The following is a 26118-nucleotide window of genomic DNA, read 5'->3' as shown; positions in this document are numbered from 1 at the left end:
ATGCTGCCACCACCATCCAAATGATTCTTCTCAATAAAGAAAGGAAGACATGGCCCTTCTCAGATACATCACAGCCCCATAAACATTAAAGGTGGAGTTCTTCCTCTTTAGGAATAGGATTGTGTCCAGAGGGAAGCATTTAATGTGCACCAAATAATGCGACATGGCCAGAGAGTGCAGGAGATTTTCATTTTCTTCCTTTTGATTCCTGTATCATGTTTTCCTTGAAGAGTATGCATTGCTAAAATGACGAAATCGCCTATGGCTTATAAGTTGTTTTAAAGGTCTCCTTTACAAATAAGAGGCAATTCCAGCTCCTTGCTGTGTCTTAAGAAAAGTGAACTGACACCTCTCTCCACCCTGCTACACACGGCAAAGTGCAACAGCCAAAACAGGTTACAGAGAACAGTTTATAGCATCCAGACAAATCAAAGTCCCAGCCAAGAAGCTGGGGGGGGGGTCCCAAGGGTCCCCTTCCACACTGGCATACTGGCCCATATGCCCCCAGGAAGTAAGGCTGGTGGGCTCTGCCCACCCTTACCTCTGCCAGGCGCGAGTGCTTGTGAACATTCTCGCCCTTCTGTACGCTGGGGGCCAGCTGCTGCAGGACACCCCTGCTGCTTGTCAGAGCTCTGGTCAGCCGAGCAAACTTCCCCCAACCTAGAAACACAAACACAGGGTCAGCCACACACCAGAAGAGCACAGGCATCTGCATCCAGCGATACCACAGGACACTGCCCAGTGTCCTCCGGAGTTCCCATAAGTGCATCCTGCATGCCTGCAAGCAAGACCTGCAAGTCAGAAATGTGTCCTGAAGCGTGGAGGTTTGGGCAGCAACTTGCTTTTCCAACATGTGTGAGCTGCATTCTGATCATAGCCTTGAGACCCAGCAGGGCAGGTTTCAGAAACTTTGAACAAATGAGGAAATAAAAGGCCCAGCAACCCACATTCAGAGGAAGTGTCTAGAACTCAGACTTCTCCTCTGCTCAAGGCTCTGTCACTGGCTCTCACCAGGTGATGGAGATGGCTCTCGGCCTTGGGTGACTCTCCTCAGGCTCATCTCAACTCCTCCATCATCTGATCTTGCAGAACCTGAGCCGCAAACTGGGGTTTGTGCATGATGCGACGAGAGAGGGTGGCATTGTCTTCTCCGAGATCAGGAGTGAATGGTGGACTTCTGGGTATGTGAGGGAAGGCACTGGGAGGGAAAAGGTCATGGAGGCAGGTGTTTTCTGAGAATCTAAGAATCTAGGTGATCCTTGTTGCACTTAAAGTACCCCAGGTACGACATTACGACGCTCAACAGGCAGCATCTGAATCAAGGTTTTGACCAGAGAGCTATCCCATGAGACCTCTGAAAACCTGTAGGGCCTGAAGACCAAATCTCCACACACATGTCCGTGAGTCCACAGCAAATACACAGAGCATGCAACTGTTATCACACATGATGCTGGGACCAAGACAATGTTCGTCAGTCCCAGATTTTGGTGCCTTCTGAAGAAACATCATCTTCTAAGTCTTACCCTAGAGCACCTTCCCAAGACTGACCTAGGATCCAGGGGACTGGGGGACTAGGGAGAATGGCTTGGTCTTTCTATAACCTTTAGAATTTTTTGTCTGATAAGCTTTGGTCAATACAAGGGCAATAAACCAGCTGTTGGCTTCACTCAAAAGCACCATGCTCTAAAGGACACTGGCAGCCCCTTCGGCCCAATACCCCACGCTAGGAAGAGAGAGACTCAGAACACTGTCACTTTCAGACCTGGCGCACAGTGTCGGAGCTCCACTGGGGTCAGCGGGAGGGACAGCCTAGACCCTGCAGGGGATGTGGACATCTTCCCATGTACGCTGAATTGTTCAGCAGGTGTGCCTCAGGACACTTAAAACCTCTTTCAGGGATAGGCTCTCCTTCAGCTGAGAGCAACGCTGACACTGAGCACATGGGAGACCAGCATGAACCACGGCCTGAGTGTCAATGAACTGTGGACCCAAACAAGTAAGTGGCCAGAGTGTAACACTGTCTGTGCCCTCAAGCGTCCCTTCCAGTCTTTCCCCCATCAATGTGCAACTATGAAGTCTACGACGGCTCCTTAAGCAGCTTTGCTAACTAAGAACCTCTCCATTATCCCACGGGCAAGGACGAATTGTCAGCACTGAAGGAGAAAGGTTGTAATACGTCTCTGACTGGTCCACTGGAGGAAGGAGCCTTCATCCTCCAATAATCTAATCTTAGAAAGTCTTCTCTGGAGTTCTCCCTTTCATCTGTGCAGCACCTTTGGTCACGTTCACTTCTGAATGCTCAACACAAGGGTGAGTCTGCAGCTTTGCCACAAGTGGGTGACTCACCCTTTGATGGTCAAAGGTCAAAGCTTCACACTCTTCTCCCAACATGTTCAGCCTCTGAGCTCAGAGGAGCAAAGCCAAGCCCTACCACCTGCCCTCCGTAAAAGAAGGAGAGAGATAAAGTCCAAGTAGCTGAGCCTGATTTAGCCTCGGTATAACCCACCCACTGGCTACCAAACAGAAAACCCTGCTTGACGTTCAGTCCCTGCTCAGTGACATGTGTGTGTCACTTTCGTCAGAGTTAGGGAATTAGTCAAAGGGGAACAGCAAAGCAAAAATGGAAGCAAGGGGACTAGTGGAGAGCTGTGGGTGAAGAGGAGCTAGACAAACACCACCGAATCCATCAGCAGCACCCAGGGCTCCAGCAGCGCCCAGGGCTCCATGCTAAAATAGCCGACTCTCTATCGTCCGGCTGTCTGCCCTTGGCTGTGGGCACACGCAGGCTTCCCGAACCATTCTCTGGACTCACCCACACCACCCAGGCACTCAAAATGTGAAGTGCGTGATCAAAGCCAAGTCATTTGAAACACAATTTGAACACATGTGAGTTATAAAGCTAACCAGCTAGCAGAAAACACCCTGAGGCTACTGGGGAGCTTTGCCTTCCATTCTAGCTCACGAGTGAATTCTGAACAAGCCCAGGGAAGCAGGACTCTGAGGACTTGGTGCTGACTGTGGTGCTGAGCTGCAAACCCCGCAGGGTCAGTGGAAATGAACCAAGAGCATGCCCAGAGAGCAAGGGCAAGCCGGAGCCATCCAGCCACACGGCAGTACCTTTCCCATCTGGATCAAACTGCACCAATTCCCAGGCCTTTCCATCACAAATAGGCAAATATAAAATCTAACTGTGTCCTGAGCAGACCACCATACCACAGTGGGCCGGTGATATGGTGGCAAGGAAAGCAGGAGCATTACACGACATTAGAAGGAGGCTTAAAAAGTCATGTCTCTGAGATGGCATTAAGCTGGACTCCCTACCGGGATTCTCACATTGAAAGCTAATGTGTGTGAGCATTTGCATGTGTTTATACATAGCTGTGTGCATGTATGCATGGTATGCATGCCTGTGTACATATGTGCGTGTGCATATGTACATGCATTCATGTGTGCATACATGTTTCTGCATATGCACAGGTGTCTATATGTAAATATGTGTCGAATGTGTGTATGTTCTAAAGTATCTGCCAATATCCATGTGTTATTCATGTTATTGCATGAAATATTATTCTTGTCCTGTATTCAATAAAAGTGAATACAGGGGCTGGAGAGATGGCTCAGTGGTTAAGAGCATTGCCTGCTCTTCCAAAGGTCCTGAGTTCAATTCCCAGCAACCACATGGTGGCTCACAACCATCTGTAATGAGGTCTGGTGCCCTCTTCTGGCCTGCAGACATACACACGGACAGAATATTGTATACATAATAAATAAATAAATATTTTTTTTAAAAAAAGTGAATACAGGACAAGAAGTTGCCTTGGCTAGTAGGGGATAGTTGAGAGGCAGGGAGGGAAGGACGGGGAGAATTCACCAAGATTCTCATCAGCAACAAGATGCACCATGGGGCAGGATGGGCTAAGTAAGTGGAGCACATGATTCTTGGAAAACAGACCCAAACAAGTCTCGTACGATCATTCTGATTCCTCACTTCTCTCGGGTTTTGTGGGAATCAAGTGGACACTTACATGTCACGTGAGCACTCTCTCGGAAGGCTGTGCCTCTCCTACTATAGTAACAGTAAGTGCATGCCACTAGCCTCAGCAGAAAGCATCATACATGGCCAGATCACGTGTTTTAAATTGTCTAAGTAAACACTTGGAAAATAATTGTCAAAATATCTGAATGCCCTTAAAGCATTCCTTTTGAGTCTGGTGGGTTGAAAGAAGCAAGCAGCTGTTCTCAGAGAGCCACCATATACTATCTGCTACTCTGAGGGATCTCCACATCAAAACTAGAAACTGGGCTGGAGGACTCCTGAAAGGAGAGAGAGACTTGGGGGAGGAGACACTACGGGGGTCTTAAACTGGGGAGCTGTCTGGAATAGACACTCTGAGCTACCATAGTCTGGAAAAGGGGGCACATACTGGTGCACACAGCACTCTGATCTCAACTCCATGAACGTGTCTAAATGTGACGGGATCTTAAACACCCTCAGAGTCACAGACCGAGGGCACACACGGGTCCTCCCGCCACAACGATGATCATGTAAGAGTCTTTGTCACAGCCAGGGTAACACACCCCAGCCTGCCTCTCCCCTGGACTATGCTGGCATTTCTCAGCTGTATCCTAGGAATCTTCAAGAGCAGAGCTCTGGAGTAGAAAGCCAACCACAGAGCCAGGTAGCCTGGCAACATGAAATAGCTGGGCTCTTGGTTAATTACGTGAAAACTGCAGGAGGGAGAGTTGAAAGAGGAACTCAGATACCCTGTGATCTCAGCCCCTGGCAACAGCATGTTGCCCTTCGTAGCCCAGGGAGCTGGGCCCTGGAGGAGTCTAACTCTCCTAGCGATCCTGTCATCTCCTTTCCAAAGTCTCTGCTGTTACCCAAACAATACACTACTGCAATCTGGAGAAAATCTAAGGCCATACAGCCGGTCAGATGACCCCTACAGAAATGTTACTCGAGTCCCTGGCCTCAGTAATGCCATGTTTGAAATCAATTAGCAGGCACAATGCGGCCAGGCACACACAGTCACATTTAGACACATGCATGGGTTCAGAGGCTGGTGCAGGGTGTGTGAGTGCATCTAACTTTTCCCTAAGTCTGTGACAGCTCAAATACGTTAGTTTAGCCCATGTTTTGGTGTCAAGACCAAGGCAGACACACAGCCATTTACTAACATCTCATGTCATGGCATCTCCCCTTTCGGGTTTATCATGGCCTGATGTCTTGTTTTGAGTGGAAGAGGCTGCAACCATCTACAGACAGACACAAGACATCCACATGGAAGTCATAAACACGGTATGGCCATGCCTACCCATGCACATGACTGTGAAAACATTTCCGGAGTGATTGCCTAGCATCCACAAGACTGTATGTTTAATCTCCAGTGGGGGAGGGATGGAGGAAAAGGGGAGGAAAACCTGGAAGAGTCCTGGTGCGGTCAGATGTGCCTGACTGCTTTATTGCATCAAAACCATAACAGTAAAATGGTTAGCTTCTAAATGCTTTACTAAGCAATGCTTGGTTTTCTGTCTCTCTCTTCCCCAGGCACAATGCAGAATCACATAATACCCAACACAAACTAAGATTTAAATCCTGATCTCTGAGCAAGATTGCCTTGGCAACCTCGAATTTTCTGTAGCAAAATCGAGAGTCAAGGGGAAACAAAACCGTCTTAAATGCACTCGCGCAAGTCAGATTACGAACCTTTGCATGAGTCATCCTCGATCGGCTGCTTGAATGCGGTTATGTCGCTGAAGGTACAGAGGAACAGAACCACTTTATCCTGCTCATTCCGGATTGGCGCAATCTTCACAAAAAACCACACAGGTGTCCCTGAAGGGAACATCAAAAGGGTGGTCAGTTAGTTGTCTGCAGCCTCGTCAGAGGGGCTGGAGGATCAAACTTGGGCGGGAACATATATGAATATGAATTCACTGTTAAATGCTCTTGTTACTGCAGGCGTGGGAGAATCCCACAGTTATCCCTTTCTTGAGGAATGAAGCCTTGCAGAGTGACCACACAGCTACACAGTGGGGACCTCCTTATGGTCACATCATCATGTCAGTACAGCATCTGAAATCTCACAGAACAGAGAACTGAAGGCTTCTGAGAGCACAGGGTAACACAGAGTGCAGGGCACTGCCAAGCACAGACTCTTTCCTTGGCTGAGGATGCCACTGTCCAGTGCAACCTGTGAAACTATCGTTTCATGCGCACGCTTGAGCAAGCATGGGCCAAAAACTGAATTTATGTGCAAGTATGAATAACCCTAAACTGTAAAAGCAGTCAGAAAATAGATCAAGTGAAAATATGCCATGTTGGTTACCAAAATACACACCCATGGTTGATGTTCATCTTCTTTCCCTCTGCATAATTTTAACTGTCAGGTTTTGAAGGAAAATCCACAGTTCAAAAAGAATAGCATTTCAAAACCAAGAAAACCATGACCTTGGAATTGCCCACTGTTTTTAGAAGGCTTCTGTAACTACATCTTTGGGGCCTCTGCAGAACCTGTGGGACCTGAAACCTTTCGCCCTGAAATGAGCAAGAGTAAACCGAAAAGACAGTGTGACCGTGCCAAGACACACCTGGCCACATTCTAGCTGTCAACACAGAGCAAACACCATCCTTTTGCTCCAAAGAAAACTCCATGAGGCTTTTTTGAAATGGAAATCAGGAAGTACTCCTACTTCATCACTCTAGTGTCAAACCAGCTGGGAGGAGCCGCACCCCTGTGGAGAGCAGGGGCCTCACCTAGGCATCCTCCTCAGAGCCCCACTTCCTGTAGGGCTTCAGTCCTCAGAGCCTCCCCTGCACTGCACAGCAAGCTGGGCCCGATGCCTCGGGCCTGTTCGGCAGGACCGCATTGCATATTTATATTCCAGCTGCCAAGAGCCCAGTACTCCGAGATCTTGAGGGTACCACATCCATCATGTTAGGGAGCCTCTGTCCCTTTTCCAGAGTTCCAGCTCATCATGAACTCCCCACAATTCAACAGAGGCATTGGTAAAGCTCTGCCTCTCTCTGCCCAGTTCTGCTCACTGTCATTTCAGAAATAAACGCTCCCTGATTAAACACTTATCATTCTGATCGTTTCCTTTCTGTCTAAATAGACAGCTGGTATCAAAAATTCACATTGCTGTAGAGTTCATCTCGAGGTGATCCCCAGGGCTAGTAAGGAGGCAGGAACCTCCTGCTCCTGGTGTGCAGTTTCCCTGGGAGGGACATCTTTCCATGTAACCTCATGAGGAAAGGGTTGGTAATTTAGGAGACAAGAACTCTGCTCCCCTGTTTTATAAGCGGTGGGAGGAGACACCAAGGGCAGGGTGAGGACTGGTGGAGGAGAGGCCTATGATTCGTTCGTGCTACCCGCGACAGGTGGATACGTCTATGTGTTGCAGCGCCCACTTATAGAACCCTTCCCCACAGATACAAACTATATCCCCAGGATTAGCTTTCTCGGTCATAACAGAGACATTTTTGTCTCTATCTCTTGATTCCATTAATGGACAGGAAATTGTGCCCCCTCCAAAAAAAAAAAAAGTCTAAGTAACTGGGGACTATTTCCTTAACTAGATCACTAGATCATAGTCCAGTCTGTGGACAGGAGTCTCGACCTACTTTCTCTGTCTTACTACCCTGCATGCCCGTCCCAATGGCATGTTGTATGTCAGGTAGTCATTGCTGGTAGATGGGCCAAAGACATCAGTTCTATGGCAGTGCCTTTCCAGACACTCGGGCCTTCCTCCATCGCAAACTATCACCAAGATAGCAAGTGGAACAGATCAACTTTTCACGTATGGAAATACTCCAGAAAGAACAGGAGTCCTCCAGTACAAACCAGAGATTTCAACCCCATCCTCCCCACAACAAAGCATTTTCCTCTAGTACAATGATCTTCAACCTTCCTAACGCTGTGACCCTTCAATACAGTCAGCTCCTCATGTTGTGCTGATCCCTCAACCACTAAAGTATTTCACTGCTACTTCATAACTGCAATGTAAATATCTGATAAGCAACCCCCAAAGGGATCATAACTGAAATATCACTTGGACCCACAATAGATGAAAGAGTTGTTTCAAGTGAACATAAACCTTCTAGAGTCTGGAGCCTGTCTCGCGTCTCTATCTCTGGAGGTCCTAAGGAAAGCCAGGAGCCCTTTGACTTTTGGGTTGATCATCTTGCTAGTAGAGACCAGAGCAGATTGGACTCCAGAGGTCTCAGAGCCCAGAACTGCGCAAAATTACTCCATCATGATTCAGGCTAGCAATGAGTCCAGATTTTCACATACAGAGAAAAGCAAGCATTTAATGTTCCGTTCTACGTCTAAGAAAGATGGGTGTGCGAGCCTAGGCAAGCAGCACCTGACAGAGTTGCTGACGGAGAGGCAGCTGCTGTTGCTGGGAAAGGGGTCTGCCCCATGTCCATGGCTACGGATAGTCAGTAGGAGATGAGTTCCAGATCAGACACCTCTATTCACTCTGATCCTCGTTCCTAAGGAAGTAAGTCACTTAGCTTGACCAAGCTGCTTTGACCGTGTTAGCAAGTCTGGCTCTTGGGAAGGGCTGCATCATGCTGGCCACACTGCTAGGTCTAGAAACAGGCCTTAGGCGCAGCAACCTGGCCCAGGAACAGATGTTTGTCTGGGGTTAGCGTCCTCTAAGACAAACGATAAATGCAGAAACGTTGGGCAGCATAGATGGTGGGGCTGTGGCCTCCCAAAGCCCAGGGCCAAGTCCTTTCCCTTTTTACAATGAGCCCTGGCCTGGCAGCTTAGTTTCTCTCAACATCAATTACCCACTTATAAAAGAGGGATCACCAACTTCCCTAAGATTAAGTAAAAATAAACATATGTGATACACGGGTGTTTAAAACTAGCACTTCCTTTTCCTTCTTCCTTTCCAATTCTTCTTCTAAAGACTGAAATCCCCAGGGTTGTTTGAAGGACTTAAAAGAAAATATATCTCAAAGAGTTAGAGGAAACTCACCCTGTTCTGAGGTGAGAGGGCCCATCTGAGCCACAGCAAGGGGGAAGTTAGAAAAGTCAATGCTTAGGTCTCCTCATAATTAAAAACACAGAGCAAAACCTAAATGATTGGAGAGTCACATCGCTTGTAGGTGAGACAGCACAACCGAGTAAGACGCCAGGCCTCCTGCTTAGTGCACAAACAAAATGCAGTTTCAGTCAGAGCCTCGGTGGCGCCCCCTGTGCTCAAGAGCCTGAGAAAGTGGACTTCGTCTCAAACAGAAAAATCAAGGTGTAAGCCTGGCTTAGGGGAAACAGAAAATGACGATGACAATGACCATGACTACCTATAACAATGAGGCGTCACCAGCATGGTTTGCAAAGCCAAAGCCTATGAACACATTACCCTTTGATGAGTACTCGCAATGAGCCAGGCTCTGAGGAGCTGCAGTCTGCACCTCACGGTGCTATGAGGCGGGGCAGCTACAGTGAGCTGAACTCTGGAGTAAGTATGGAAAAGCCCAAGTGCGCGGATACTGCGCCCACACACACAGCAGAACAAGAAGGCAGAAACAGACACACAGATGAAAGGAGTTGCTGTACCAAGAAAACAGTAGGGCTGCCGCGACGGCTCAGGAGACAGACCTGTACAAGTGTGAGCATCTGACTCACACTTGCCGTGACCCATATACAAAAGATGTTGGCCATAGCGGGTCACATATGTAATCCAGGCACGGGGCAAGCAGAGACAGGAAACTCCCCAGGGCTCACTGACCAGCCAGCCTGCTCCAGAAGCCGTAGGCCAATGAGAGACCCCATCTCAAAATACAAAGTGGATGACTCTAACGAGTAAGTGGAGAGTGTCCTTTGACCTCCACACTCACGCATGTACACATATGTTCATACTCATATGCATGCAAGTGTACACACAAGCAAGTGTGTACACACAAGCATACACACACACATACACACACACACACACCTGCACACACATGAACACACAAAGGAAGAAAAGGGAATTTCAAATAAGGAGGACTGGAACTATTTAATTAACAATACTATGACAATTCAATGAGCAATGTATAAAATCAATTTAAATACTAATATCACATAATATATAAGAACACATTCCAAACTGCTTAATAGTCTAAAGAACATTTTAATGTAACTACTTGGGCAGCAGAGCAGAAGATGAGGAGTACTTTTATTACTTGGATAAGAAAAAGAACTCACTAAAAAATCTATAAAACTCAGAAATAAGAAAAAACATTGATATGGAAAAAAGCTCACATCTGACAGACTTTGTGGTGCAGACCTTTAAACCCTGCACTCTGGAGACAGAAGTAGGCAGATGTCTGTGAGTTTGAGGTCAACCTGGTCTACAGCGTAAGGTTCAATCCCTCTGGGGCTACACAGTGAGACCCTGTCTCCAAAAAACATTTTTAACTTTGTATGTGTGTGTGTGTGTGTGTTTCAGTTCCTAAACATATATGAGAATTTTAATGAGGGAAATAATTCTCCATGTGTGTTTGATTTGAGACTGATAGCCACAGCACACCAGTGGATCTTTCACAGAATGGAGAAGAGATGAGCCCTGTTGAAAATGGACAAAGTACGACTGTTGAAGCAAGTGCGTTTGTCTCCACACTCATCCGCTCCTGAAGGCGGCAGCTATTTCTCTCGTGAGTGGCTCAGCTCAGCTATGGTCAGGGCTGAGTCGCCCATAGGAATCAATAGTGACTTGGCTAGTAGTTCCTTCTGCAAGCACTGGCCCAGCAGCACTGAGCAGGACACCTTACCCCGGGCACCTCTAACTGCACAGCTGCTCCAGCCAGCCTCAAACCAGGGACTCACACACACCGTGCGTGTGCCGGGAGTGGGGGCGGAGCAGGCGACCCACTGGTCAGAGTTGTGTGGCTTTTACTCAGAGGTAAAGATTTCTTGATTTTTCTTGTCTGAAAAATGAGGAAACTGATAGGCCAGCATGAGAGTGAGCACATAAAACTTTGCCAATTTGGCTCATTCATTATAATCACCATTACTGCACGAAAACCACGCAACCTCCTGAGTGTGCACAATGACAAAAGACACAGCCCTGTAGGAACGCCAGGCTTTCAGACCAACCAACAGACAGGAAAGAATCAAAATCACCCATCTTCCAACATATGAAACCCCGACTCTCACTCCAGACCACTCCACGGAAGCCTTTTGCTACTCGCCCCCAACTCCCCAACAGGGTGGACCAGAACCCCAAAACCTGGTACCTATGACTAGAAGATCTCCATAAACACTGAGGAGTAAGAAAGAGAGAGAAATGTCACAACACCCCAGGGAGCCTGCCAACATGGCAGGGGAGATGATGGCTCAGTGGGTAAAGACCTTGCCAGGCAAGCGTGAGGACTGGAGTTCAAGGCCCAGAACTTGCACAAAACACTTTAACCCAGCGCTCAGGAGACAGAGATGGGAATCCCCTAGTGGGCTAGCCAGCATCCCTGAGCTCCCATTTCAGGGGGAGACTGCCTCAGTAAACAGAGTGGCGACCGAGGAAGATGCCACGTATCAACTACTGGCCTCCATGTACACAGCCATCTGTACACATGTGTATCCCCATACACATTACATGGGCAGACATGCACACGCATACGTGTTCAAAAAATTAAAAGGCTTACAAATACCAGTGGGAAAATCACTAGAATTAAATAGACTAGGTAGACCTAGAATCCAAACAGGTAACATTAAAATTGTGACTTTAATGGGTAGAGTGGTAGTCTAAATGAAAATGGCCCATAGACTCATGGGAAGTAACATTATCGGTGGTGTGACCTTATTGGAGTAGGTGTGGCCTTGTTGGAGGAAGTGTGTCACTGGGGTGGGGGTGTGAGTTTGAGGTCTCAGAAGCTCAAGCCAAGCCTCCTGGATCACTTACTCTTCCTGCCGCCTGCCATTCAGATACAGACCTCTCAGCCCCCTCTGCAGCACCATGCCTGCTGCATGTGACCATGCTTCCTACCATGATGATAATAGACTAAACCTCTGAGCTGTGAGCCAGCCCCAATTATAACGTTTTCCTTTGTAAGAGTTGCTGTGGTCATGGTGTCTCTTCACAACAACAGGACCCTTACTAGGACAGAAAGGAAGCAAAGCAATTCAGTCTCACTGGTGCTAAATGTTGACAGACACACTTTTATCGTGGACAGTTTGATCATTTGAAAGTCAGTCTTCACGCTCAGGAGGCGCAGTGAGTCAGCCTCTCGCACTCCGCAGACTGTCTGCACGGTGGAAAGCCGCCACTTGGCAAGTCTCAGGAACAAGCATCTTTGATACCACAATTGCCATCCTCCAGCAGACGGTGTCAACAGAACACCTGCCTGCCGGCATTCGCCTTAGCATCAGGTCTGTTTTGTTTCCATGGGTTTGGTTTTGTTTCGGTTTTGGTTTTTTGATATCTCGATATGCAGCTCAGGCTGGCCTCAAACTCAGTCCTCCTGCCTCAGCCTCCTGAGTGCTGGGGATACAGGAGAGCATCACCACTCCCAGACCAGTGTTGTTGTTAATAAGGAAATGGTAAAGCCTTGTAAACGCCCAGTGTGTTAGCTTCCTTCCTGTTGCTGATATAAAATACCTCAACGACAGCTTCGAGGAGAAAGGGCTTATTGGCTCTCGGTTTCAAGGACAAGAGGGTCCATCATGGCAGAGAAGATCCAGCAGCAGAGGCACGGGGCTGGCACCAGCAAGCAGAAAGGGAGCAGGAAGTGGGGGCGGGGCAGGCTATAACACCTCAACACCCACCCCGAGTGATGTATTTCCTCTATCAAGATTCTATCTCCTAAAGCAGTAATCCTCAACCTTTCTAACACTGTGACCCTCCAATACAGTTCCTCAAGCTGTGGTGACCCTCCCCTCCAAATGCACAACCATAAAATTATTTCATTGCTAAATCATAACTGTAATTTTCCTACTGTTATGAATTCTAATTTAAACATCTGTGTTTTCCAACGGTCTTAGGCGACCCTGTGACAAGAGTTCTTTGACCCCTGTCTTAGTTAGGGTTTCTATTGCTGTAACAAGACAAAGTGACCAAAAAGTAAGTCGTGGAAGAAGGGGTTTATTTGACTTACACTTCCATATTGCTGTTCATCACTGAAGGAAGTCAGGACAAGAACTCAGAGAGGACAGAATCCTGGAGGCAGGAGGAGATGCAGAAGCCATGGAAGGACGCTGTTAATTGGTTTGCTTACCCTGGCTCACTCAACCTGCTTTTGCATAGAAACCAGGACCACAAGCCCAGGGATGGCACCATCCACCGTGAAATGCCTTGCAGCTGGATATCATGGAAGCATTTCCTAAACTGAGGCTCCTTTCTCTCTGGTGACTCTAGCTTGTGTCAAGTTGACACAAAACCACCCAGTACAACTTGTCAACTCGACACAGGAACACGTCAATATTAAGCCACAACCTTTGCTTTCTTAATTTCCAAGATCTCACACTAAAAGCATAAATTACTTTAGAAGCCCCACAGTCCTTACAAATTCAAACGCATTAAAATGTCAGTCCCTTTAAAACAACCAATCTCTTTTAAAGTCCAAAGTCTTTTACAATTCAAGTCTCTCAACTGTGGGCTCCAGTAAAACACTTGCTTACTTCAAGAGGGAAAAATCAGGGCACAGTCATAATCAAATCAAATCAAAACCAAATTCCAACCATCCATTGGCTAGGATCCACTCATGATCTTCTGGACTCCACCAAAGGGCTTGGGTCACTGCTCCCAGCCCTGCCCTCTGCAGCACACACAGCCTGTGTTCTAGACTCCGGCTGGCTCCACTCCGCTGCTGCTGTTCTTGGTGGTCATCCTATAATGCCAGCATCTCCAAAATGCTGGAGGCTTCTGCTGCAACTGGACTATACTTATACCAATAGCCTCTCTTAGACTTTCATGATGTCAAGCCTCAACTTCTCTGCATGACCCCTTCAGTCCTGTGCCTTCAACTGCCACTGAGGCTGCAGCTTCACCAATGGCCTCTCCTGGCCTCTCACAGTGCCAAGCCTCAGCTGCTCTCCATGACCCCTTCACGCCTTCAAAACCAGTACCACCTGGATGACTCTTATACATTACCAAGTTCAGCTACCAGCACAAGGCACAACCTTGGCTGCTCCTTGAACACAGCCTCTCTGTGCTCTCAGGAAACACTTCCCAGAAGATTTCACCTCAGTGACACTGATCTCTTCTTAATCACCACTAATTTCTTAGCTCCAGCCCAACCAGCATCAAGCATCCCAATAAAGCAAGCCTTTGATTTACTAGTTCTGGCACCTTGTTCATCACAGCTGATTCTTCAGCCCAAGCTAACCACAACCACCAGATCTTAATGCCCAGATGGAGTCTTTAAACCTTCCTCTGAAACTTCACAACCCAGGCCTCCACCCTCTGCCTGGCTCTCAGCATTCCTAGCTTCCAAGTTTCCACAGAAGTGAAACTCAGGTGTGACAGTTACTCTTGAAGAGTTTTAGCATCAGCCTCACAGCTGAGCTCAGGTCAGCACACCACTTCAGAGGCTGCCATCTGTCCCTCATAAGCCTTCCACAATCCCTAGTGTGGGAGAGGTGTGGACGTGGGAGAGGTGGCCAAGCAGATGAACTAGTCAGCATGCGTGGAGAGCTCCTGCCTTCCAAAAGCTCAAACTCCTAACATCAGAGTCACTTCCGGTGCAATGAAGTGCTTGCCATGCAGGGCCTCAGACTCAGAGAGCTGGGAACCTCCTCTCCTATTGTTACTACCTCTGGGGCCTGTGCCCACTAGGAGGAATGAAAGGTGAAATCTCACCCCTACCAGCTGCAACACTGGGGAGAGCAGACCCTGCACCTCACCAGGGCAGCACAATAGAGCCAACCCTGTTAGTGGAGCTGTGGGTGAGCCAGGCCCGAAATTGGGAGCATGGAACAGCTGTTCCTAATGAGGGACTATTTGAGGGCCAGCTCCAATGCCCTCTCGGGGTCCAGATCGGAAGCTACAAGACGCAAAAGGGACTTTTTTCTCCGGTTATCTGAGGGGGAACAAACTCACTCCATACTTCTTCATGACAGTTTCTTTATTGCTCTGCCATGCTCCAAAGTGTCTAGTTTACACACAGACACACACACTCAAATTCTCTGGTAAAGGCAATGTTATAAGGCCCTAATTTCTCAGGGTCATGAAACAGACAAGAGCTGTCCCAAATGACACTGTCAGCTTCTTTATGGCCCAGGGAGGGCCATAGAGGAGGTTTTACATTCTAAGAAGGGAGAAGGGAAGCCCATGCATGATGCTCCATTCCCAGGTTAAAATCTGCACCAGTAAACAGAGGTGAGGGTAGGTGTAGGGAGCTAACAGCTTTCTGGGTTAGAGCTGGGGGTCAGCTGAGGTTAGCACTTTCCCAAGTTGGCTGCAGTAGAATTTGGGATACCTAATCTCTGCATCAGGAAGGACTAAGAAACAAGCAAGGTTGGACAGGCCAGAGCCCTATCTTTGATGTCCTGAATGTGATCTATTTGAAAGATTCCTCTCCTGAATAAATGTCCTGCCAAATAAAAGGTAATGGCAGGGAGCTGTCCTCTAGGGTTTATTTCAGGGAAAGGAGTGGAGATTTGACTGTGGGAACCAAGGTTTTTGACTGTGTGACTAAATCTCACCGGGTATGCCACAGAGTAGGGGGAAAGTCACCCAATAAGCAAAAGAACAAGGCAGGCTTCTAAGTGTCCACAGTCCTTGGGGGACAAACAGATCCAGCTATGAAGCATGTCCCAGGATATAGTCTACATATCAAGACATATATGTGTGTGTGTGTGTGTGTATATATATATATATATATGGTATGTGTGTGTATATATATATATATATATATTCATATGAAAAGTCATCTTCCTGACCACCCACAGATATATGTGCTCACAAGATTGAGGTGTAATCATGAGATTACACATACACATCACATGAGATTACACACCACAGTGCAGGTATTGGGGAGACACCAAGTTGCTTTAGCAAAAGTGACCAATGGTTTCCAGAGGTGATGGTCCTGCAGGCCTTGCCTGGGCAGGATTAACCTCCATAGACAACCACTCCTCTGGTGGGCTGACATCTGGACACCAGTTGTTACCTGTTGTAACTCTCATGGCCCCTGACATGTCCCCCATTACCCATCTGCAGGGATGTGGTAACATGAGCAGAAGAGAGTTGTCACCCCTGTCCATCAATGCCTGAAGCAGGTGGGAGAGCTGACCCTGTGATCACAAGTATGCAAGAGCCATCCCTGACCTCCACCAGGAGCAACACTTGGGAGATCAGGCCCTGCGCCTCACCAGGCAGCACAATTGAGCCAGCACTGTTAAGGCAGGTGTGGGAGAATCCGAAACTGTGGCCATGGGAGAGCTGACCCCATTACCTATCTGTCTTGTGGTGACAGGGGCAGGGGAGAAGTGCTCTCTCCCCATGCATCAATGCCAAAGGCAAGTGGGAAAGCTGGTCCTGTGGTCCCTGACACCCACCAGCTGCACCTCTCCAGGACAGGACAAAAGAGCCAACCCTGTTAGTGCAAGTATAGGGGAGCCAGCCCTGCAATTGTGACCATGGGCAAGATGTCCACATTTGCCATCTGGCAAACCAACCCTTCAATAGCTCAGGCCCAGACCCCAGGTTAAGACTTGGCCTGTCCCAATATCCAACCATTTATGATCTGCTGGAGCACATGAAGGGACCCGATCCACAGACTCAAAGCTGAAGGATCCCCACAACACGGGGAGGCAGCAGGGTATCCAGGAGGAGTCCTAGTGGGGCCCAGCATGAAATGCGTAGTGAAGACCAGTGGCCTCAAACCAGACCGAGGACTCTTCACAATTAATACTTGCAAGCAGAGATGCATGGACAGCATGGTATACAGAATGACTTGCTGGGTCCCACTGCAGCTTCCATTATGAGATTCTTAATTCCTTATCTTTTTTCATTTTCCTCATTTTATTTTCTTTCTTTTTTTTTATCTTGAATTTTGTTTAATTTGGGGTCACTCCAGAAATGTTAGTTAAACAAATAGCTTGCCAATCAACCTTCTGTAAAAAAGGGGATTCTTCACTGGCCTGTGTGTATACATGTGTGTGTGGCATGCTTTTGCCTGTGTTGTATAGACATGCATGTGGTACACATGTGTATACATAGGTATGGAGTAGACCAAAGGTTGACATTAGGCGTTTTCCTCAATCAAAGAGTAGAATTCTTTATAAACAAAGTAGTTTTTAATAACAGAACCAGGGGCTGAGGATGTGGCTCAGTTAGTAGAATGCCTGCCTAGCACACATGAATCTCTAGATTTGATCCATAGCACAATCCCCAAGACAGAACCAAGGAGTCTTGCTGTGGCCATGTGTTCCACCTTTCTCACTTCTTGGGAGAGCTCACCTCTCCTGAGCAATAAGCCTCCTAAGAGAAAAACAAGTTCTACAGAGTGCATGGCTACAGACTTCATTATGTACTTGGTGGAAGTAATTGTGGCCAACGCAAAGGCTGCTGTGGAGCACATTCCGCTCCTTCAGCCAATAGCATTTAAGATACCAGCCCATGTGGGCGTGGTCTCTTATACTATAAATGCAGCTGTAAAGTGTGTGTGTGTGTGTGTGTGTGTGTGTGTATGTGTGTGTGTGCGCGCGCGGAATAAACCAATGGGGAAAACACTGAGTTAAGAGAAAAACAGATGAAGTCCTAATTAGTAAGCCACACACAATTACTTCCAGTAACTAGATGAGGGGGAAGAAGAAAATCCAAACAGCCACAGAGATGAGGCAACACCTCTCTAAGCACATGAAAGCAGAGCCCAGAGCTTTCTTATACTCACTGTTCTTCTTGTACATCAGGATTTCAAAGGAATTCATCTCGTAGTTCTCAAAGGTCTGGCGCACCTTTTCAATGGTGTCCTTGTCGGTCAGTTCTCCATACATAAAACTGAAAGTCAACCAGAGAACTCATTAGCAACTCAACCAGAATTTGTCCACACACATACACACACAAATACAAATACATACCTACGCACACATGTATACATTCATGTAAACACACATGCACATAAAACACACATATATGAGGTAAGTGTCTGTAGTCCTTGGAGGCACATTCCATGCCCCACCCCCACCCAGAGAAGCCCCAGAGATAGGAACAGCCTCCCACACACCCCCAACCATCCCCACATGGCATCTGGGCCCCACCTACACCTGGAGGAGTCCCAGAGCTGCATCAAGTGACCACCAGAATCATGGACCCACCTGCACCTGGAGGAAGCCACAGGCCCCACCAGTCCCAACTGGAGGAAGAAACATCACCCTTCACAATAGCTACAAACAACATAAAATATCTTGGGGTAACTCTAACCAAAGAAGTGAAAGACCTGTATGGCAGAACATTAAGTCTTTGAAGAAATTAACTGAAGAAGATATCAGAAAATGGAAAATTTTCCCATGCTCTTGGATAGGTAGGACCAACATAGCAAAAATGGCAATTTACCAAAAGCAATCTACAGATTCAATGCAATCACCATCCAAATCCCAGAAAAATTATTCACAGACCTTGAAATAACAATACTCAACTTCATATGGAAAAATAAAAAAAACCCAAAACAATCCTGTATAATAAAGGAACTTTTGGAGGCATCACAGTCCCTGACTTTAAGTTCTACTATAGTAATAAAAATAGCTTACTATTGGCAAAAAAAAAAAAAAAACCAGGCAGGTGGAACAATGGAAGACCCTAATATTAATTCACACATCTGTGAACACCTGATTTTTAACAAAGAAGCTAAAATTATGCAATGGAAAAAAGAGCATCTTCAACAAATGGTGCTGGCATAATTGGATAGCGACATGTAGAAGAATGCAAATAGATTTGCATCTATCCCCACGCACAAAACTCAAGTCCAAATGGATCAAAGACCTCAACATAAATCCAGCCACACTAAACCTCCTAGAACAGAAAGTGGGAGGTAGCCTTGAATATACTGGCACAGGAGACCACTTCCTGAATATAACCCCAGTAGCACTGAGAGCAAAAATTAATAAATGGGACCTCCTAAACCTGAGAAACTTCTGTAAGACAAAGGGACACAGTCTACAAGACAAAATGGCAGCCTAGAGAATGGGAAAAAAAAATCTTCATCAACCCTACGTCTGACAGAGGGTTGATCTCCAAAATATACAAAGAACTCAAGAAAGTAGATATCAAAATACCAAATAATTAAACTAAAATATGGGGTACAGATCTAAACTGAGAATTCTCAAATGGCGAAAGACACTGAAGGAATTGCTCAACATCCTTAGCTATCAGGGAAATGCAAATCAAAACAACTCTGAGATTCCATCTCACACCTGACAGAAGGACTAAGATCAAAAACATCAATGACAACTTATGCTAGAGAGGATGTGGGGTAAGGGAACACTCATCCATTGCTGGTGGGAATGCAAACTTGTACAACCACTCTGGAAATCAGTATGGTGGTTTCTCAGAAAATTGGGAATCAATCTACCTCAAGACCCAGCAATACCACTCTTAGGCACATACACAAAGGATGCACACTCATGCCACAAGGACATTTGCTCAACTATGTTCGTAGCAGCATTACATTATTTGTAATAGCCAGAACCTGGAAACAACCTAGATACCCCTCAACTAAAGAATGGATAAAGAAAATGTGGTACATTTACACAATGGCGTATTACTCAGCTATAAAAAATAATGACACCTTGAAATTTGCAGGCAAATGGATGGAACTAGAAAGAAAAATCTTGAATGAGGTAACCCAGACACAGAAAGACAAACATGGTATGTACTCACTCATAAGTGGATATTATACATAAAGCAAAGGATAACCAGTCTATAGTCTGCAGCCCCAGAAAAACCAAGAAATAAGGAGGAGCCTAAGAGATACATACATGAATGCCCCTGGGAAGGGAAAACAGACAAGATCTCCTGAGTAAATTGGGAGCATGGGAAGGGGAGAACAGAAGGAGAGGAGGGAGGAGAACATGAGGGATCCAGAAGGTTGATTTCGGGGAAGGACAGAGAGCGAAAGCAAGGGAAGAGATATCTTGACAGAGGGAGCCCTTATGAGGTTAGCAAGAAACCTGGCGCTAGGGAAATTCCCAGGAATCTGCAAGGATGACCCCAGCTAAGAATCTAAGAAATAGTGGAGAGGGTGCCTTAACTGCCCTTCCCCTGTAATCAGATTGATGACTACCTAATGGTTATCATAGAACTTCATCCAGTAACTGATGGAAGCAGATGCAGAGTCCACAGCTAAGCACTGGACCAAGCTCCTGGATTTCAGTCGTAGAGAGGGAGGAGCGATAATATGAGCAAAAGGTCAAGACCATGATGGGGAAATCCACAGAAACAGCTGACCCATGCAAGTGGGAGCTCACTGACTATGGAGAGAGTTGGGGAAGCTGCATATGACCAAACTAGGCCCTCTGAATGTGGGTGACAGTTGTGTGGCTTGGGCAGTTTGTGGAACTGCAGTGGAAGCAGTATTTATCCCTTACTGCATGAACTGGCTTTTCGGAGCCCGGTTCCTATGGAGGGGATACCTTGCTCGCCTAGATGTAGGGGGGAGTCCTGCCTCAAGAGATGTGACAGACTTCGTTGACTCCCAAGGGAGACCTCATCCTCTCTGAGGAGTAGATGGGGGTAGAGTGGGGGGAAGGTGAGGGGAGCACGAGGTGGGAATAGAGAAGGAACTGGGATTGATATGTAAAATAAAGATTTTTTAAAACATAATATATAATTAAAATATAGATTAATAGTCAAAAAACAAAAATCACATACATTCATACACATGTCAGCACACATAAAGACACATACACGTGCACATATGAACACACATTCATAAACACACATCAACACGCATACACACACACATACACAAACATGGATACACATGCACACATGGACACACAGTAAAAACATTAATTGAATTTAAGAAGACTCATTGATGGAACTGTTTTTTTTTAAAGCTTCCATTTTGCCATTTCTGCCCCTAAAAGCTAAGCCTCTAATGGCTGGCATATGTGGAAAACCAGTAGATCTGGAAATAGAATGAGAGCCTCCGTGTACCAGCGCAGGCCCTCTGCTTGATCGGAGAAGACCTCCGGTGTGTGAAAATGCAAACATAATAGGGGTCATTCCAGAACCTGGGTGTGCATCAGTCCCACACGACCGAACTACAAACAAGGGAGATGGCAGAAGAGACCACTTCATCCTCCACCACGAAGGTGATTGACATTTCAGCCTGTACCCAACTGGGAGGGATTTAAACAATTACATCTTAGACACACAACTCCAGGAGACTTCTGGGAAGAATGACTGGATAAATTTGAACCATGGGTTTTTCTTCTAATTCCTAACAAAAATAAACTTGGTGGGGGCAGGGGGGCACAAGGAGTTACCAAAAAAGAAAGGGGTAAAACTTGAGGCTCTATCTCGAAGATGGAGCTAAGGAAAGACAGAAGATTCTGCCACTGTCGTGAAGCCTTTTCTTGCCTCCTCACCCTCTGAAAAGGACAACAGCATTGGGTAGAAACAGAGAGAATAAAATCCTACAAGCCTTTACTAGTGCATCTACCTGCTGCTCCAGCTGGGGGAAAAGCGGCCTCGGGAAGCAAAGAGCAGAGAAAAACCTCAGGATCAGAGGGCATTGCCCACGAGCCTGGCTCTTAGCAGAGGCGGGAAAGATGCCAGGACCATACTGTTCTCCTGAGCTCTCCTTATGCCGAGTCACCAAGACTCATCCTTCTGGAGCAGAATACACCATCAAATGCACGAGGAGGTGGACAGGAAGTCATGCTCTCTGACAACACCCCCCCAGAGTCCAGCACGATCCCTCACAGACCCCAGGCCTTTCATCAACAAGGGAAGACTGTGGTGACCCGGCCTCCAGCCTGAGGCCATGCAGAAATGGGGGTGTGGGCTCCAAACCACGCATTCCCCGTCTCCTGATGCCACACACTGAATGTATTCTAGCTTTTTCTTGAAAAATTGACCCAAAGAACCATAGAATTTTAGCCCAAAGAACCTCAAAAAATGAAAATGTCTACAGTGCAGAAATAAGACAGGGGAGGCCTGCTCTACCAGGAAGGCAGTGGGAACAGACGGGAGGGGAGTACTCAGATGTTACAGCTGAATGAACAGCTTAGAACTGTACAAAAGAAAAGTTGGCAGAATCAACAAGGGAATGCCTCTGTTGTCCTTTGAGCACAGACAATAAGGAAAAGGGGAAACGCCACTCTGGCCACGCTCAAAAGTGAAGCTAACTCCCGAGATTTGTCAGTCGGGAATCTGCAGATAGAGACAGACAGGTAAGGGTAGATACTCAGTGGAACACAGCACACAGAGAATGCAGGACACTCAAGTGCATTAGAGACTATCCAAAACTATATCAGTTAAAAAATAAAAAAGGTCAAACTGTCCATGTATCGGGCTCAACAATCTAGAATTTAACGAACTTCAGAAATTGTGCAAACATGTAATAGGTAGCCAGCACTGAGGTGGCTGATCTAATACATGAAAGCCCAGGGCAGGGCAGGCATCTCCACACTCCATGGTGAGTTCACATCTTTTTTAGAGGACGGTGCCTCTCCATGAATATACCACAGATGATGGCGGGGCACCCAGAGGCTGTACTGAGCCAAGATCCAGCCACGGCTGCTGGGATGCCTGGCAGGGTCTGGGCTGCATGCCGGCTCAGCATCTTGAAAACAGCTTTTCCAATGTCCAGGCCCCAGGGTACTGAGGTATCCCTGTCAGATACACAGCTATGCGTGTAACAGAACAACTGACAGAATGAACTATTCTCTAAAGAATTCTCACTGGGGAAAAGATCTGTGAATGGGACCTTACCTTGCAATACTCTCTATAAAATGTTCATGGAGTTTTAAAAATTTGGGCTGGGGATGTAGCTCAGTTGGGTAGAGCATTTGCTTGCCAACAAACCCAAGGCCCTGGGTTCAGTTCCCAGACCTGCATAAACAGGGCATACTGGCACAGGCCTGTGGGTAATCTCAGCAGTAGGGAGTCTGAGGCAGGTGCATCAGAAGCTCAAGGTCTTCTCTTGCTATCTAGCAAGTGAGGCCAGCCTGAGCTATACGGCTGTGTTGATTTAGTTAATTAATTAAAAATTATTTCATGGAATCATTAAAAGCTGCATCTTGTCTTTGTAACCAAAGACTCTGCCTAAATTGAAGAGTTTGGGATTAATTCCCTTGGCAGAAGAAATCTCAAAAGAGCCTAGTGTAGACCCTTTCATGTGGACATTAGTGGTCACTCTGGTGAAGATATATCACGAAAGGAGCAAGCTAGGCAAGGAAAAATATTGGAGAAAGGAGGCACCAGAGAGCGGGATGGAGCTAAATTCTGTGTTCAAGGAGATAAACAGATTAAGAAATGGGATAAAGGGAGTGGTGACCTCAGGGTGCGATCCCACCCAGCTAAGCTTCCAACTTGTAGAAAGGAATCAAAAAAAAAAAGAAGTTTGAAGCTGGAAGTGGACATGCAGGCCTTTAATCCCAGCAGTGGGAAGGCAGAGGCTGGCGATCTCTGAGTTTGATGACAGCCTGGTCTAAAGATCAAATTCAAGGACAGCCATGTTTGGGCCATAAGGAAAACAGAAAGCTGGTGAAGAAGTAATTAAACAAGGGGCCATGTTCCAGCCCTAACGAGCAGCAGAACTTGGCAGCCTGGGCCACGTGGTTCTGGCGTTGAAGCTAAGGATAGACCAAACAGGTTATAGAAGGTGCCTCCGTGCCTAGGGACAGCCACTGCGGCCAGGCATGTGTCAGGGGCATCCCTAAAGGAGGCCTAGTAGAGAGACCACTGTGCAAAGCTGTGAAGGGGAAGCGTGGATTGCCTGGAGAACCCAAGCTGTGAGAGATGCCAGAGTCGCAGGACACCTGTTGAGGAAAGCTGCTAACAGGGAGTGCAACCAGCCCAAGAGAAAGACGTGTGTTGCAGTCAACAAAGCTGAATGGAATTGGAGATGGGGACAGCATTTTGACATCAGGCATGGAGATGCAGAGTTTGGAGTTTGCCCAGATGGTTTTCAGCCTTGCTTTGGTCCAGCACTTCCTCACCATGCTCCCTTCCCTGTGTTTTGGAATCATAATGTATGTCCTGTGCTGGTATATGCTTGAAGTATATGATCTGCATTTTGATTTTCATTTTTACAGGGGGATTACAGTTAAGAGATTGCCATGCATCTCAGAAAAGACTCCTCTGGACTTTTAAGCATTGTTGAGACTGTGATAGACTATGAGGGGCTTTTGAAGTTTGACTGGATGCAGTTTTTTCATTATGATATGGCTATAAGCTTTTGTGGGCCAGAGAGCAGAATGTGGTGGTTTGAAAGAAAATGGCCCCCAAAGAGAGTAGCACTGTTAGGAGGTGTGGCCTTGTTGAAGGAAGTGTGTCACTGTGGGGCGGGCTTTGAGGTCTCTTTTCTCAAGCTTCCCTCAGTGTGACAGTCAGCTGACTTCCTGTTGTCTATAAGATATAGCACTCTCAGCTCCATCACCATGACTACCTGCACGCTGCCATGGACTGAACCTCTGAAACTGTAAGCCACCCTTGATTAAATGTTTTCTCTATGAAAGTTGCTGTGGTCGTGGTGTCTCTTCACAATAATAAAAACCCTAACTAAGACAACATCATCTAGATTTTTCTGATTTCCAGTCCCCCTCCTACTGATTTGTCAGTTGTAGGAAATACGTTCTATATCGCCTTTGGTTTTTGCCCAGAACATGCACAAACTACAGGAGTCATGGCAATAAAATTTCACCAGAAGCAAAGAGCGAGATCAAGGCAATCTTCTTTGTCCAGGAGACTCCCCAGAGAGCTGCACGCGGGGTACCTACCTGCAGGCGCTACTTTTTTGCATCACTTCTGCCCGGTGGTAGCCAGAGAGCTTGCAGAATCCATCATTGCTGTAGACAATGGGCCAGTCCACTATCTGGGCATTCCCCAACACAAAATTAGTATCTGTTTCAAAAGAGAAAGAAGGAGCTCGTGAGGCAGGATGTTAGTAGATATGAATGATTTCAGCCGGCCTAACCCTTGTAGATGCAGTCTCTCCTACAGAGCCATGTCCCCAGGAGGAACAGGGAGAACCAAGCTTTGGAACCAGAAATTATGAGTGTAGATGCTAATGAAGGTCAGTGTATTCTAGGAAAGGAAGCGTGTTAGCCACCAACCCAGGAACCTATGGGGTCTCCTGAGACAGGGTCAGCACTAACTTTTCATCCCTATGGAAGCACATCATAATGCAAAGCCCGTGAGCCAGATGAGTCGCTTCTGGGATCTGCAGCTCCTTGACCTTCTCTTGTCCTGAAGGTACAAACTGGTTTTTGCTGACCCTGACTAGCCCTGGTCATTCTGCAAGGCCTCTCTATAGAAGCAAGGCATGTGAGCAGTGCATAACCTCACAGGACACACGGGAGACATCTCAAGAGGACAGGGACCAGACCCTTCCCCTGAGACAGTATAGAGAGCCATCAAGGGGCTTACACCACAGAATCTCCTCTGACTTGAAGTTGTGCAAGCCCAGAGCTGCATGCCAGTGACCAGCCTCCCTCTCACTCCGCAGCCAGGGTTTCAGGAGGCAGACAGCAGGCTGATTTATGGTTCTAATGTTTTGAAAATCAAAAGTTGTCAGTACCTTTTGTGCTCAGAAAATCAAGTGTCCCTCTTTTGATCTCAATAATTTAAATTGAATAGATAAAATATGAGTCTTCAATGTAACCATTATTTTAGCCTGGCTCTCTTCTCTACACATATTCCCACTTTCCTCAGCCCTGAAAGAAATACAGACATACTCTATCCTGTTAGAAATTGTATATACATACACACAAACACACACACACACACACAGGATATATACATACACACATATATCCTGTGTGTGTGTGTGTGCGCATAGTGAAATATGGCTCTCACTAACTCTGAGGCCAATTTGTTCTAGAATAGCATTTTTATGCTCCTGTGTGCATCAGTAAGTTCCTATGAAACATAGCTAATCCCTAATTTTCCATATCACTAAATGCACATCAATAATACAAAGCAAGTTCCTTAGGTGTGCATGTACCTGTCTGG

General features: G+C 46.7%; 1 protein-coding gene across 2 annotated transcripts in view; it reads right to left on the bottom strand.

The window, feature by feature from the left end:
• Kcnh1 (potassium voltage-gated channel subfamily H member 1) overlaps window positions 1-26118 on the bottom strand; it is a 297541-nt gene that overhangs the window by 245447 nt on the left and 25976 nt on the right. For both annotated transcript variants that reach the window (XM_026779734.1, XM_005348896.3), the window contains exons 2-5: window positions 24885-25008; window positions 17831-17937; window positions 5711-5839; window positions 542-660 (exon numbers count right to left, since the gene is read on the bottom strand). In XM_026779734.1, coding sequence (XP_026635535.1) covers window positions 542-660; window positions 5711-5839; window positions 17831-17937; window positions 24885-25008 — 479 coding nt within the window. The remainder of the gene's footprint in view (window positions 1-541; window positions 661-5710; window positions 5840-17830; window positions 17938-24884; window positions 25009-26118) is intronic.

This window comes from Microtus ochrogaster, chromosome 6, assembly GCF_000317375.1.
Source record: "Microtus ochrogaster isolate Prairie Vole_2 chromosome 6, MicOch1.0, whole genome shotgun sequence".
Lineage (NCBI taxonomy): Eukaryota > Metazoa > Chordata > Mammalia > Rodentia > Cricetidae > Microtus > Microtus ochrogaster.
This window is presented reverse-complemented; position numbering and strand designations above follow the sequence as displayed.